The sequence below is a fragment of the Peromyscus eremicus genome, chromosome 22 (genome assembly GCF_949786415.1).
Source record: "Peromyscus eremicus chromosome 22, PerEre_H2_v1, whole genome shotgun sequence".
NCBI lineage: Eukaryota > Metazoa > Chordata > Mammalia > Rodentia > Cricetidae > Peromyscus > Peromyscus eremicus.
In genome coordinates, this window is record NC_081437.1 from 22416015 (window position 1) to 22431435 (window position 15421).

Genomic DNA, 15421 nt, shown 5'->3' on the forward strand with positions numbered 1-15421 from the left:
CACTGGAGGGGGAAGGGGGCAGGCAGGTCTCAGTAGGTAACCCAGGAAGTCCTTGACTCTCCCCTTCCTCCTGCAGAGTGCTCAGCTTGCTCCTCCATGCAGAGATGGCAAGCTTATTTTAACTATTTCTTTAATTTGTTGAGATTATAATATAGTTATATTCCCTTTCCTCTCTCTAAACCTTCCCATAAACCCTTCCTTGATCTCTTTGGAATTCATGGCCTTTTTTTCATTGTTACATACGTGTGTGTGTATATGTTCATAAATTCATAAATACAATCTGCTCAGTTTGTATACTGTCCCCTGTGTGGACATGTTTTCAGGGCTGACCATTTGGTATTGGATAACCAATTGGTGTGCTCTTCCCTGGGAAAGACTACTTCTCCCATTCTCAATGGTTGCCTGTAGTTCTTTGTGTAGGATTGAGGCCCTGTGGGCTTTTCCCATGCACATTAGCATGAGATCTTAACCTTTGTAAAAGTAAGTCCAGAAATATAAATGAATGGTGGATGCCCACAAGGCTTGGAGGTGAAGAATTATGAAGGACAAATTTCAAAAAACAAAACAAAACAAAAAAACACAGCATTGCCTGAATTGTGTATGCAACTCCTGTGCAATTTTGCCTTCAATAAACTGATTCTGGGCCAGAGAGATGCTCAGCTGTCAGACGGATGCTCGCTCAGAGGACCCAAGTTCAAGTCTCCACACCCACAGGGCCGCCATTTGTAACTCCTATCCCAAGAGATCAGAAGCCTTCTTCTGGTCTCCTCAGGCACCAGGCACACAGGTGGTACACAGACATACATGTTTCATGAGTTAGATGAGATGTAAGTAAAACAGGTTACAGAACAGAACGTCCTTTGGGCTGAAATCAAGTCGAGCATCTTACATTAAGATTAATTAGCTAGTGCTTATGAAGTACCATGCAGATATGCCCTTTTAAAATGCTAACTATTATAAAATCTACATTATAACATTTTACTAAATGTAAAAGATCTAATGCTCATCATTTCTTTGGTACAGGTTGGCAAAGATTCTTTTGGCAATGATTACATAGAAAACTTAAAACAAAATCATATTTCTACAGGTAAAATTTCATCTTTTTTAAAGTTAATAACTTGCTTAATCTCTGAGCTATCTCTCCAGTCCCATGTTTATAACTTTCTTTAGGGATTTTACTTCATTTTGGTTTGTTTTTACTTTTTTGAGAAAGGGTCTTGCTATATAACCTTGGTATGCCCTGCCCTGGTATTCACTTTGTAGCCTATACTGACCTCAAACTCAAGGCAATCCTCCTGCCTCAACCTCCTGAGTGCAAAGATTACAGACATGTGCCACCACACCTGGCTTATTACTTATAACTTTCTTCTGTGATCCTGTTATGGGGAAAACTAAAAGTTAAGTATAATTATTAGGTCCTCCCCTGATGCCAGAGAGGTCTTATGCACCTCTTCATTTAATTCTTTCAAGTACATTACTCCAGATGGGAATGAAATCCTAGGAGCTTACAGATCTTCATTCAATGGCCGTGAGGCAGGTGACAAGGAAAAACAGGTGCTATATTCAATAAAGGATGTTTTAAGAGAAGTCACTGAACGACATAGCTGAAGGCCATCACAGAAGAAAAACCAAAGGCCAGCGAGGCTCTGGGCTTTTTCCGAGAGCACACAGCCAGTCGGGGCTGTAGCCAGGACTAGAATGCAGGTCTTCTACTCGGGTTCAGAGCTCTCTGCTGCTGTCCGAGACTGCCTGACGAACATGTGTGTCCATGCCAGACCACAGTTCGTGATGAAATACAACGCTTGTTAAAAGAAAGAAAAATCAAACAAGTTCGTTTTAGATGTTTAACCTTTTGTTTTTTATCTCAAGTCTGTCATGTTTTTTTACAGCGAAGAAAAGAAATATGTTGTTCTAAAAAATGCATATGTATACAACTGTGAATAATTCTAAGGAGCAGTAAGTGTGGGTAGTTTGATGGGTCGTTGCTAATGCAAAGGAAAGTTTTCACTAACTGTAAAGATGCCGGGTTTCCTCATTGTATAGGTGATGGGTATAAATTAGCACTAATTACTTATTTTTTTTAAACTCATTCCAGATGGTTAAAGGTTAAAAAGTGTTTCCAAGAATTAGTGTCACATTGAAATTGTTCAGATAAATTATCCATGCCAGGCTGGATTTCGTGATTGTGGATTTCTTTTTCTTGTAGAATTTACATATCAGACCAGAGATGCTGCCACAGGAGCTGCTTCTATAATTGTCGACGATGAAGGTACGTGCAGCACATGCCAGGGTCATGCCTGAAGCAGACAGCTCATTTCCAGAACGAGAGGGAAAGCAATGATTGTACTCTGGTCCTTCTGGCCTCTTCCCACGCCCACCGCTTCGTGACCTGAGGTGTGGCTCTTCCGATCCAAATAAAAACATTTCCCTTAAATTATATTCCCCGCCTTGGTCATTTGAAAAGACTCCATCTAATATATATGAAGCATATATGAAGATGCTTCCAAATACGATCTGTATCCTGTCATGGCCCCTTTACCCTTCACGGGAGCTCGGAACTGCTGTGTGTATCTCCAAACAGCCGAGTGCTTCCCTGTCATTTCTACTAAGTAAATAAATGTAAATGGTTTCAAACAAAGTTGGATGAATCATATTTATAGATTATTTGCTGAGCAAATGGCAGCAAGTAATTGCTTTTAACTTATCGTTAATATTCAATTGTCTACTCTTTAAGCCGCAATCAAACCTCAAAAGTCAGTGTACACAGTTCAACCATAAGGCTTTACCATAGTTAAAACATTTATCTTTAAAAACGGTAACTGCCAGGCGGTGGTGGCGCACGCCTTTAATCCCAGCACTCAGGAGGCGGAGCCAGGTGGATCTCCGTGAGTTTGAGGCCAGCCTGGGCTACAGAGCGAGTTCCAGGAAAGGCGCCAAAGCTACACAGAGAAACCCTGTCTCAAAAAAAAAAAAAAAAAACCACCACGGTAACTATAGCTGGGCATGGTGGCTGAGCTCTGTGAGTTCAAGGCCAGCCAGAGCTACATAGTGAGACCCTGTCTCAAACAAACAAACAACAAAAACAAAAAACAGTAACGACTTTCAAGTTGAGATTTCATAATCTACCAACTGTTCTAAGTGTAAAAATACCTACATTGAGTTTTTTATTTTAAATTTAGGTCAATATTTGGAAAAACCAAGCATCGCTGGGGTATGCAGGATAGAACCTAGTACATTGTGGGCTGTGTTGGGTCTGTTACAATGTCTTTGATTTATACAGTGGTTCTCCCTTATCCATAGGGCAGTGGTTCTCACCCTTCCTAATGCTGCGACCCTTTAATACAGTTCCTCATGTTGTGGTGATCCCCAACCATAAAATTATTTTATTGCTACTTCCTAACTGTAATTTTGCTACTGTTATGAATTGTAATATAAATATCTGATATGTGACCCCACAGGGGTTGTGACCCACAGGTTGAGAACCACTGCTACAGAGGACTACATTTTAAGACTCAATAGTTTTGAGCTCTCTCTATGTTTTTTTTTTCTTGTATGTATATCCCTAGGATAAAGTTTAGTTTATAATAGAGACTGTAAGAGATTTATAGTAGTAATAATAAAGTAGAATGTTTATAACGATATAGTATAATAAATGTTCCATCACTGCAATCTATGGCAAAAGATCTTACTGTACTGCACCCAGCTTTCCTGTGATGATGTGAGATGACATGGCACTTACATGATGAGATTAAGTGACATGAGTGACATGGGCATTCTGCTGTAGAGCTGTGCTACTGTGTAGAGATTAAAATAATACAAGAACTGCAGTATCTAAACAGTCCATCTGACAATCAGGATGGCTATGTAGGTGACTACCTGGTAGGTAGCGAATACACAGGCAGTGTCCACATGATACACTGGACAAAGAGATGACTCCCATCCCAGGTGAGACAGAATCAGATGGCATGAAATTCCATCATGCTACCCAAAAAGGCATGCAATTTGAAACATGTTAAGTTTTTCATTTCAGGGATCATTCATTCAATATTTCCACATAATATTTAATAACTTTCCACTTAATATACTGACTACATATATACTTTTTCAAAGGGGGAGTTATTTGTAGCCTAGGCTAGCTTTGAACTCATTGACATCCTGTCCAGCCTTCTGAGTGCTGGGATTTCAGGCAGTTTGTTTCTTCTGGGGGTAGTTAGTTTGCTTGCTTGCTTGCTTGCTTGTTTGCTTGCTTGCTTTGAGACTAAGGTGTCACGTATTCCAGGCTGGCCTTGAACTTCTGATCCTCTTGCCTACATCCTTCAGGTACCGGGATCACAGGCATGCTCTATCGTGCCCAGTTCATGCAGTGCTAAGAACCACACCTGGGTTTTTGCATGCTAGGCAAGCACTCTACCAACCTGAACCACATCTCCAGCCCCGTACAGTGTCTTCCTGCTGCGTGACTCTTTGCCGTCGGTGTTAGCGCATTTTAATCCCAACCTCAGCAATCCTAAAGTCGCCATAGCAAAGACACTGGGTTAAGTTTTTGTTCTGACCATAGAAAGTGCGTTTATTACATGAAGCTCTGCCATCCATAATGATTTTTGGCAAAAGCAGGTCATTTCTGATCTTCAACCTTGTGTTGTGTTCTAGGAATGACTTCAGTTTTTCTTTCTTCCTTTCCTGTGAACCCAAAGCTTCATTTTCAATGTAAAAGTTGACATTCTGTATTGAATGCCTATCCTGGTAAGCCTGGTTAATAGTAAGGTAATAGGACATGGCAGCACAAGTGTTAACCCAGCGCTCAGAGGCTCACACCGGAGGATTACAGGGAGCTCGAGGCCAGCCTAGGCTACAGCGTGAGACTGTCTAAAAATAATAATAAATACAGAGAAATGCAACCATCAGCCCCTTCAAATGAAGGGGCAGGAGTGCCGCCAGACAAAGTGATGAGTGTTATTTTGGCAAGTTAAATGTAAGGCATGATTGAGCTAGTCACGTGTCTCTGTCTGTGGACAGTTTCGCTCTCAGTCTTGTTGGTCAGCCACGAAAGCCCGTCTAGAAACGCATATTACGTTATGCTACAGTCGACTCCAGCAGGAAAGATGAGGTCACTGCCAGGGGAAGGAAGGAGAGATGGAGTCTTTCAGCAAGTGGGCTCTTTGCATTTTTCCAGGACTGAGGTTGAGTTTGTGCAGAACCATCCCCACTTGATTAAGTTTTCCTCGTGGCCAATAAACACACATGTGGTAAGACAAGAGGCTAGGATTTGTGCTGTGTGGAGAGGTAATTTTAGGTCGTGTCTATACACGATCTGCACAAGCAGCCTGAAGCACTGAAAAGTGCCTGCTGCAACTCATTCCTTTAGAGCTGTGCTGTCCAACAGAAATAAAATGCAAGCCACGTGCAGTTTTTAAATTGTCCAGGAACCATGTTTTTAAAAGAAAAATGGAAATAGGTAAATTTAATTTTGACAATATATGTTAACCTAATATATCCAAAATATTATCATTTCAACATGTAGTTAAGTTTATTTGAAAATGAAAACTTTTCAGTGTGTTTTTACAAAATGCGTGGGGCCAGAGAGATGGCTCAGCAGGTAAAGATGCCTGCTGCCAAGTCTGCCAACAGGAATTGGATCCCTAGACCCACCTGGTAGAAGGAGAAAGGGAACTCCCACAAGTTGTCCTGACCTCCACATGTGTGCTGTAGCACACACATACCCTAACACACACTGATGGATGGATGGATGGATAGATAGATAGATAGATAGATAGATAGATAGATAGATAGATAGGCAGACAGATAGATAGATGATAGATAGATAGATAGATAGATAGATAAACATTTACAAATAGCGAGATATGTTACTTCCTGTTCTTTGCACTAAATTTGAAACTGACTGTGTATTTTCTACTTAAAGTTCATGCATCTCAGTTCAGACTAGCAATATTTCAAGTGTCGGTACCACATGTACTACTGTGAATCTAATGCTGGACAGCACACCTCTTCAGAGTTCCTTTTCCAGGTGCTAGAGAGAGAGTTCAGTCACCACAGGACTTTGGAAGACCTGAGTTCAATTCCCAGAACCCATATTGAAGAAGAAGAATTAAAAAAAAAAAAGCTGGCCGTGAGGGCACATGCTTGCAATCCCAGCTCTGGGGTAGCAGAAGCAGGAAGATGCCTGGGGCTCGCTGGCTAACTGCCTCAGTCTACTTGACAAACTCCAGGCCAGTAAAAGACCTTGTCTCAAAAGAAAAGATATTTTTAAAAAGGTAGCTGGTGAAGAACACCATCTAAGTTTTTTCTCTGCATGCACACACACACACACACACACACACACACACACACACACACACACACACACCATTCCTCTGAGATAAGGAACATCACCACCCCCTCCTGTGTGGGTATATATAAGGATTATAGGCAGTGGGTTCAGGTGCTGAGAGTCTATCAGATCCTTGATTGTGTTTCTTTGTTTGATCTGTATAGTACAGGCCAAATAAAGTTAGAGATTATGTATCTCATATATTTTCTGTCTTTTAGATATAAAAAAAAAATGTGTTTGGAGTAACAGTCACTTTTGGGAAGAACATGGCACACACATGGACTTCTCATATACAGCAGAGCATTTGTTTGGAGCATTCCGCAGGGCTATTCCCACCTATATCCATCTATATGATACCCGTCATATAGAATTCACAATCTTTACCATATGCACGTATTAGTCGTTTCACATAAAAGAAACTGTAAAAGTAGGTTATGTATCATTTCTCAACTATTATTCTTATATTGTATATAAGAATATAAGGAAAATGAGCTTAAGATTTTGTTCAAAGTGATCATTGGGTCAGAGAAACGGTTCACCAGGCAGCTCCCTGGAGACATGAGTTCCGTTCCTGAAACCCACATGGTAGGAGGAAAGAGCTGAATCCTATGACCTCCACATGCATACCAACGGTATACATGCATCCACATCCACATGCATGCACACACGTTCACAAAATAAATACATGTAAAATAATCAAGTTCTCATAGTAAGTCAGGCATAGTGTGGTATGTACCCACAGTCCCACCTACTCGGGAAGGTGAAGCAGGAGGAGTTCAAGGCCAGCCTGGGAAACGTAGCAAGATCCTATCTCCTTTTTTTTAAAAAAAAAAAATGATCCGAATATCATGAATCTCACGGAAATATTGCCAAAAAATACATTTGGAACACAATAACTAAATCCCGAATGTCCTGGAAATGTTAAGATTAATTCTTCTAACACATTCCATATAATGCCTTCAAAGGACTGCTCTACAGTGCAGCATATCACCGAGTGGCTTGGCTTGGTTTGGTATGAATATGTAGAATTTCTTTATAGGCCAGAATATCATCGTCATAGTGGCTGGAGCAAATCTGCTTTTGAATACTGAAGACTTGAAGAAGGCAGCCAGTGTTATTAGCAGAGCCAAAGTGCTGGTCTGCCAACTCGAAATAAGCCCCGCGACTTCTCTAGAAGCTCTGACAATGGCCCGCAGCAGTGGAGGTAATCTTACAGATCTGTCACTCTTTCTGAGAGCTTTTATCACTGTCTTAATTCAAGTTAACCTTTCAAGATGAGGAAAGCATTACTTTGTAGTAAAATATTCGTTCCTCCATCTGTGAGATTCACCGACTTGTAGTTCTTGATAATGTTAGAAAAAAAAAACTCACAAATAGCGTAAAAACAACATGAGTAGCATATCCGATATCCCTAAATATAAAATCTGGAGTCTAGTTAGCAGAAACGACCTAAGGAGTAACTGGAGCCCCTGAAGACTGCAGCAGATAACTACAGGCAAAGTGCAAAGATGTCGCCCACTGCCTGCGATCACCTGTCACCATCCGGTGCATTCTGATGCTCAACGCCAGGAGTCAAAGATTCATTCTTAGCTGGGCAGTGGTGGTGCACACCCTTAGTCCCAGCACTCGGGGGGCAGAGGCAGGTGGATCTCTGTGAGTACGAGACCAGCCTGGTCTACAGAGTGAGATCCAGGACAGTCAGGGCTACAGATTGAGACCCTGTCTCAAAAAAAAAAAAAAAAGAAAAAAAGAAAAAAAAAAGAAAAAAAAGCCACAATTCGTTCTTTCTCCTTTTTCTAAAATTCTATCATCTTTTCGATATACAAAAGATTATTTGTATCTAACGGGTGCTATGTTGTGGTGTCTATTATCTGGCTCTTTTGTTTTGCTTCAACTTGGAAAATGTTCGAGCTGACCCAATTACTCAGCACTGTATGACGAGGCCCGCCTCAGGAGTTAGCAAGCCTGGCTTTCCCTCTTCTCCCTCTCTTGACCTCCCAACAAATAATGTGAGAACATATCTTTTTAACTCAGGTAGTTTCTTTTTTTTTCCTCCATTGCCTAGGAGAGAAAGCATCCCATTTCTACCTCTTGTTAGTTTGATGTCTTAGCAAAATCAGCTAATTTTTCTGAACCTGTCTGTAAAATACAGATAGGAATGTGTCCTGTAGACTTCTTCTATGACTAGAATGAAATAAGGCATGATGCCAAGCATGACGCCAAACTCATAAGTGAGTCCCAATTTTCTTCTCTCCTATCCACTTTTCTCTCTAAATTAGAATTGGAATAGTTTAGTGTGGGGTTGCACACCTGGAATCCTAGCACTCGAGAGGTAGAGGCAGGAAGACCATGCGGTTGAGGTCAGCCTGGGCTACATGGGGAGTTAAAGCCAGCCTGAGCCAGACCCTGTCTCAAAAATAATAGGATAATACCTTGATGTATCACCATTCGCTCAAGACAGAAAGTAGCCGCTGTTACGATAATGGCCTCTGTATGTTATGGTGGCAATAGTTATGTGATTTATAGTAAGAATAAAATAGAGAGAGAACTACAGTGATTTTCCCTAGTAAAACTTCCCAGCAAGATGTGACATAAAGAAGATGAAAACAGTAGTATAGTATAGAGGATATAGTATATACAGAGGATATAGTATACACAGACGATATAGTATATATAGACGATATCAAGACACCTTCAGGGTGACTTGGCCATAGGGAACAGAGTATATGTGTATGGCATATATGTGTGTATGTGTGCTTTATGTACCTGATTTCTCCTAAAGACAATAAGTGGAAAATAAGTTACTGAGGACTGGCAAGATGGCTTAATGGGTATAGACACTTGCCGCTAAGCCTGACAACATGAGATTACTACCTGGGAACTACAGGGTGGAAGGAAAAGCCAGCTCCTCCTGCAAGCTCTCATCTCACCTCTACCTGTACACCATGGCATGTGTACACACCCTTCCCCACAATAAATAAATCAATCCCGTTTCTTCTTTAAAGGAAACTAAATCTCTGGAATGATTTTGTGGAGAATTTTACAGTGTTTATACTGATTTAACAAATTTTCCTCTTGGCAAAACAATATACCGTGGCAAATTCTCACTGACATTTACTGTATTTTTAATGGACTCAAAGCTGTCAGAAAGAATTCAGAGCCAAAATGCATTTGGTTCCATTTTCTCAAAGTGTCACAGATGAGTCCAATGCTCGTGGCGAGCAGTCTCGGGAGATGGAGGTAGCCAAGCTGGAAGACTGCTTGCTAGCATGCTCAAATCGCTCTTGGCTCCCCAAGTGTGATGTGCACACCTGTCCTCCCAGAACTCAGGAGGTGGGCACAGGAGGATCCGGAGTTCCCGGGCAGGTCAGTGAGACGGCTCACTTAGGACCGGGCCTTACAACCCGAGTTCCATCTCCAGGACCCACACAGCAGAAGAAAAGAAATATATATATATATATATATATATATATATATATATATATATATATATATATATATATATATATATCCCACAGGTGTCCTCTGACCACCACATGAGTGCACACAATAAATGAATAAATGTGATTTAAAAAAAAAAATTTCGGAGCTGAGGACCGAACCCAGGGCCTTGCGCTTGCTAGGCAAGCACTCTACCACTGAGCTAAATCCCCAACCCCTTAAAATATTTTTTAAAGTTCAGGTCATCCTCAACTATGTAGCAAATTCAAGATCAGCCAGGGCTAACCTGAGACCCTATCTCAAAAACCAAAAACCCAATTCTGTGCCTTCTACTCTTTCTAAGTAGGTAGAGTGAATACCGTGTGCGCTCTGCTCTCCTGTCTTGGTACACAGTACCCTTCTGCCGTTCTCTTTCCTACTATCCTTGCTTCTCAGAGACCACTCTTGTCTCTGGCCTCCTCTAGTTCCCTGCAGCCCGCCCAGCCTGTGGAGGACAGGAAGGCACAGCCAGCACAGTGAGACACGAACCTTCCACACGGAAAGCTCGTCACCCTGATGCGCAGGCAGCCTGACCTCAGGCCGTCATCTGGGTGGGGTCCAGAAATGTCTCCTCTGTCGCCTACCACCCAGCTCTTCCCCTTCAGAAGCTGTGGGTCTTGTGGCAATCAAGTAGAAGGTGGGTGGTGGTAAGCAACTGCCACATAGCTTACTTTAACTTTTTGTTTGTATGGGTTTTTTGTTTTGGGGTTTTTTTTTTTGTTTTTTGTTTTTGTTTTTGTTTTTGTTTTTTTCGAGACAAGGTTTCTCTGTGGTGTTTTGGTGCCTGTCCTGGATCTCACTCTGTAGACCAGGCTGGCCTTGAACTCACAGAGATCCGCCTGGCTCTGCCTCCTGAGTGCTGGGATTAAAGGCATGGGCTACCACCGCCCGGCCTGTTTGTATGTTTTGAAACAAGGTCTTATGTTGGCCTTGAATTGCTGATCTTCCTGCCTCTGTCTTCCAATGGCAGGGGTTACAGGTGTTCAACACCATGCCTGGTTTCCTACTTCCTGTTCTTACAAAGATCCAGTGTGCCTCAGCATTAATCCTGCATGATCTTTCCTACATAGCAGTCCCATCTTATCTGGAGAACGTATAGTCCAGAACCCCTGTGGATGCCTGCTACAGTGATGAACTACTTTAATGTTACTCTTAATGAGCTCTCATCATACAGTATGGCCATAACGTCTGCGTCTTAAAGTACAATGTGAAGCTACTGTTATTCTATCTTCCTTCCTCCCAGTTTTATGGGTATATTTGTTCTTAACACAGATCCTAGCAGCCTCGGCATACAGCCTTTTCTTGCCTCATTAAGTCAAGAACTTTGACTTTTCCACCAGAAGAAAGCACTGTATATAGCTCTATGTTGGCATGCCTGAATTCCAGCCTTGCTACTCTGGAGCCACTGTTAAATAAAATAAGGGTTCCTTGAACATAAGCACTTCGATCCCTGAACAGTTCAATAGCAAGCTGTATGTACAGGGTGGTAGGAGGATTGACATCTCAGGCGGGTGGGTCAGGATGGCATGACTGCAAGGCTCAGGATGCTGGGAAATGTGTAACTGATGACTGTGATGTCTGAGAGTTTTCCATTGAATATTTTTGGGCTCGTTGACATTGACCATGGGTAACTGAATCTATGGAGAGCCACACCACGATAAAGGCAGCTACTCTAATAAGACTGGAAGTGCTAATAGTTTGTGCTTATATGTAGTTTGCAGCTTTATAACTTACACAGTTCTTTTTAATAGTGTATCGTGGGAAACCCTGCAAGCTGGGTGTGGTGGTGCATGCTTGGAATCCTAAACACTTGGGAGACTGAGGCAGGAGGATCAAAAGTTCGTTATCTTCAGCTACATAGTTCTCTCAGATTGAGGACAAAAGAGCTGAGAGTTAGGGAGGGGTTAAATACTTAGCTCAGTCAACCTCCCACTTCTTTTTTTTTTTTTTTTTTTTTTTTTGGTTTTTCGAGACAGGGTTTCTCTGTGTAGCTTTGCACCTTTCCTGGAACTTATTTGGTAGCCCAGGCTGGCCTCGAACTCACAGAGATCCACCTGCCTCTGCCTCCTGAGTGCTGGGATTAAAGGCGTGTGCCACCACCGCCCAACCAACCTCCCACTTCTAATGAGAATGGACAACAGGATTTCAGGCTCCACAACAAAAACCTACTGTCCACCAGACCACACTTTAAAAACTGCCACATGGTCCTGATGTTGAGGAACTCAGCCCTCGAGAACAGCATCTCCAGAGCAGTAAAGTCCACACACTGTAATAGCAGCCAGCATGTGGACTCAGTGATTTTGCTGCTCAGGAAGCAAAGGCATCCTAGAGCATCTTAGCAGTGGGATGCACACCCACTCACCTCTGCCTAGAACTCCTCCAGGCTGCAGCTTTCTCTAGAGAGTCAGCTGGCCTTATTTGGTAGATACCAGCCTGATGCAGCTTAGATTCTGCACTGTGAGGTGGGGGTGGGATGGAGTGAGAGAGAGAGAGAGAGAGAGAGAGAGAGAGAGAGAGAGAGAGAGAGAGAGAGAGAAAGAGAGAGAGAGAGAGAGAGGGGGGATATGGGGCGGGGGTGGCCAGGGGAGTTAGGGCATCTTCAGTCCCAGTGAGGCAAGAATGTAAGAATGAAGAGAGAGCACTAGATCAATGATCATGAGGAGTAGTATTGACTTCTGAATGAGTCACTTAGCAAATAGGGGACCTCAGTGAAGAAAGTCAGCTGATTCCTCCAGCTCGCCATGTCTCTGCTGTTCAGACATGGGCTGAGAACTCTCACCATCACTGATGGAAGCATGGACTGATCACAGAGCCCAGCAGGCAACACTAGTGACCTGTTGCCCTGAGGCAATGGTGTGCTTCTTCGTCATCTGAGTTACCACACCTCCTTTCCACCCCTTACAAGTAGCTGATTGAATCCTACACATGATATAAGCCGAGTTATAACGCAGAGGGAAGGTCCCATCTTGAACACTGTCTCAAACCTCTCCCTGGTTTTACCCAAATGAAAGAATTGCTCTTAGACACAGCACTCACAGTGTCACAACACAGAAACAACAGAACCCGTTCCCCTGGCTCACAGTGCAGTTAGGTAGACCTGCTGGAGAGCTGCTGCTGGAGCTGCTGCTGGTGAGATTGTTCGTGTTGGGTCTGGTCTTTATATTCATTTCAAAGCAATGGAACATTACAGGGACAATTATAGATAATTGAGATTGTAAGATCGCCAAGATTAAATCCTAGGTATGATACAAAGTGCCTTTTAATGCCACTTTAGCCCTTTTCCATTTGGCAAACCGAACCTCTTGGCTGGCCGTGTAGACTTTTGCAATAACATTGCCCCACATGTGGGCCAAACTTGGAGCTATTTTATGGCTCAAGTCCCCAAGAAAGAGCCTCCAGTGGGGAGATGGCCAAGACAGTGTTGGGGTCTACCACTCTCCTCACACTTCCTATGCTTAGGGATGACTTCAGTCCCCTGTTCCTCTGAGCTAGTTCCCAGGGCATTCTTAACCAGCCATCCTCTCTTCCATGGCAGCCTTCAGACCTTCTGCCCCATTTCCCAGCCCACCAGCTGCTTCCCTAAGGCTCCACCTTGTCCTCGTCAACATCACTGTGTCAGCCATTGGTGTGTGGTTAGGATAAGCGGGAGTTCAGTGCATCTCCCTCCGTAATGAGTGATAATTACTGTCCTGTCCTGCCCTCCTCTCTGCAGCTCCAAGTGGTTCTCTGGTTTTGCCCAGTCCCAGGATGACATCATCTTTTCCATCTTGGGTATTAATTTGTGCTTCTCTCTAACTACCTGTGTCTACTAGTTCATGTTTCTTCATCCTGGTAAAGGGTTTCTGTTTATTTAACAGCAGAGGCCAAGAAGAGTGATTTCCTTGTAGCATTTTCACTTTTACCCTAAGCTTAAGCACTATTAACCACACATTAGACGCTACGCTTACATAACCAGAGATGGCCGGAAAGAATGCTGTCCCCCAGGGAAGTACAGGCAAATAAGATTTGCTTGATTTTATGCAATATTTATGGTAATTAATTTATAGAGTTCTTCATTCCAGCCACTGATGCTTAAAACACAATGTAATTTTCTCTAACGTTTGTTCTCATTGTAGAAAATTTCAAATATAGTATGACAGAGAGAATAGCCTGGTAAACCCACATAATGTCACATCATCATTCAGTTTCCACAATTGTTGAGACCTTATTGATTGTAGCAGGAATCTTAAAAGGTCTTATTATTAAGAACAAATCTGAGCCAGGTATTGGGGTGAATGCTGGAAGATCAGAGAAACAGAACAAGCCACAGCCACCTCACCTTGCCAATTCCTCAGCTGATCCTGTTTCCTCAGACTGGAAGCTTCTCAGTCCTCATCCAGAATGAATCTCAGCTGAACTGTTGCTCAAAAGCTTAAAAGCTTAACCAGGCTAGTTCCTGGTTTTCACGTCTTATATACCTTTCTGCTCTCTGCCATTACTTCCTGGGATTAAAGGCTCTTGTTACCACACCTGGCTGTTTCCAGTGTGGCCTTGAACTCACAGAGATCCAGGCAGATCTCTGACTCTGGAATGCTAGGATTAAAGACGTGTGCGCCACCATTTTCTAGCCTCTATGTTTAATATTGTGGCTGTTCTGTTCTCAGACCCCCAGATACGTTTATTAGAGTGCACAATATTTTGGGGAACACAATACCACCACAATTGATGGCATATCATTGGTGTCCCACCTCATTTTCCACCATCCCTCACTACTAAACCGGATGTCATTTCTTCATTGGTAGAAGATTCGATGAGTGTTCCAAGAATAGGGTCTTCCCCTGAAGAACAACACTGAATCTGCAGTCAGACTTCTTCCCCTTCTTTACAACTCATTATGAGTGTAGTGAGTAGCCTCTCTCAGGCCTGACCTCTTTCTGCACGCACACACACACAGAGTTATGCTTTGTTTTAGTTTAGAAGGAAGGGCAAGACTGCCCTCTTTCCGGTTATAAAGTATAGGAATATTTCTCTGACAAAGCACAGATGACTTCATTTTAGCAGCTTTAGAGTATTTACCAGGTGGACCAAGGAAAGAGGACCAGCCAATCTATTTAGACCAGCCAGTCCAGTATTTTTTTTTCTTTATTTCCTTTTTTTTTTCCTTTTTCCTTTTTTTTCCAGTATTTTTTTAACCAACTCCTCAGATAGATATGTAGAACCCCCTTTATTTTTGTACTATAAGCTGCAGTAGCATCGCATTTCTTATGTGTGTGCCTGTCACCTTCTGTAAGATGAGCATACACAAGGAATTGCTAGATCCTGGACGTTGGAGGAACCAAAAGGAACTTCTCTGAGAATGGCTTCACTCTGCATCTTGGTTACTGGTGGCTTGATGCGGGACCTGTGCTCAAATGCTTAGGACTGCAGGCTCGAGGGTCGCTCTGGCTGAGCGATGGTGTTCAGTTTGATGTTTGAGGAAAATAGAGAACAGTGTGCTTGTAGTAATTGCTTCTCAGTTGCTGTGATAAGATATCATGACCGAAGTAATTGTGGTGGTTTGAATGAGAACGGCACCCAGAGAGGCGTAGGTTTGAATGCTTAGTTATCAGGGAGTGGCACTACTTGAAAGGGTTA

The 15421-nt window shown here is 42.6% G+C and overlaps 2 protein-coding genes across 3 annotated transcripts in view; one reads left to right on the forward strand and one right to left on the reverse strand.

Annotated features, from left to right (window-relative positions):
• The window catches only part of Babam2 (BRISC and BRCA1 A complex member 2), a 469435-nt gene that overhangs the window by 407853 nt on the left and 46161 nt on the right, over nt 1–15421 (reverse strand). The window lies entirely within an intron of this gene.
• Rbks (ribokinase) overlaps nt 1–15421 on the forward strand; it is an 85776-nt gene that overhangs the window by 31494 nt on the left and 38861 nt on the right. The window contains exons 3-5 of one of the 2 annotated variants that reach the window (XM_059248526.1): nt 1024–1087; nt 2207–2269; nt 7368–7532. In XM_059248526.1, coding sequence (XP_059104509.1) covers nt 1024–1087; nt 2207–2269; nt 7368–7532 — 292 coding nt within the window. The remainder of the gene's footprint in view (nt 1–1023; nt 1088–2206; nt 2270–7367; nt 7533–15421) is intronic. The other variant, XM_059248527.1, reaches the window with a different exon arrangement.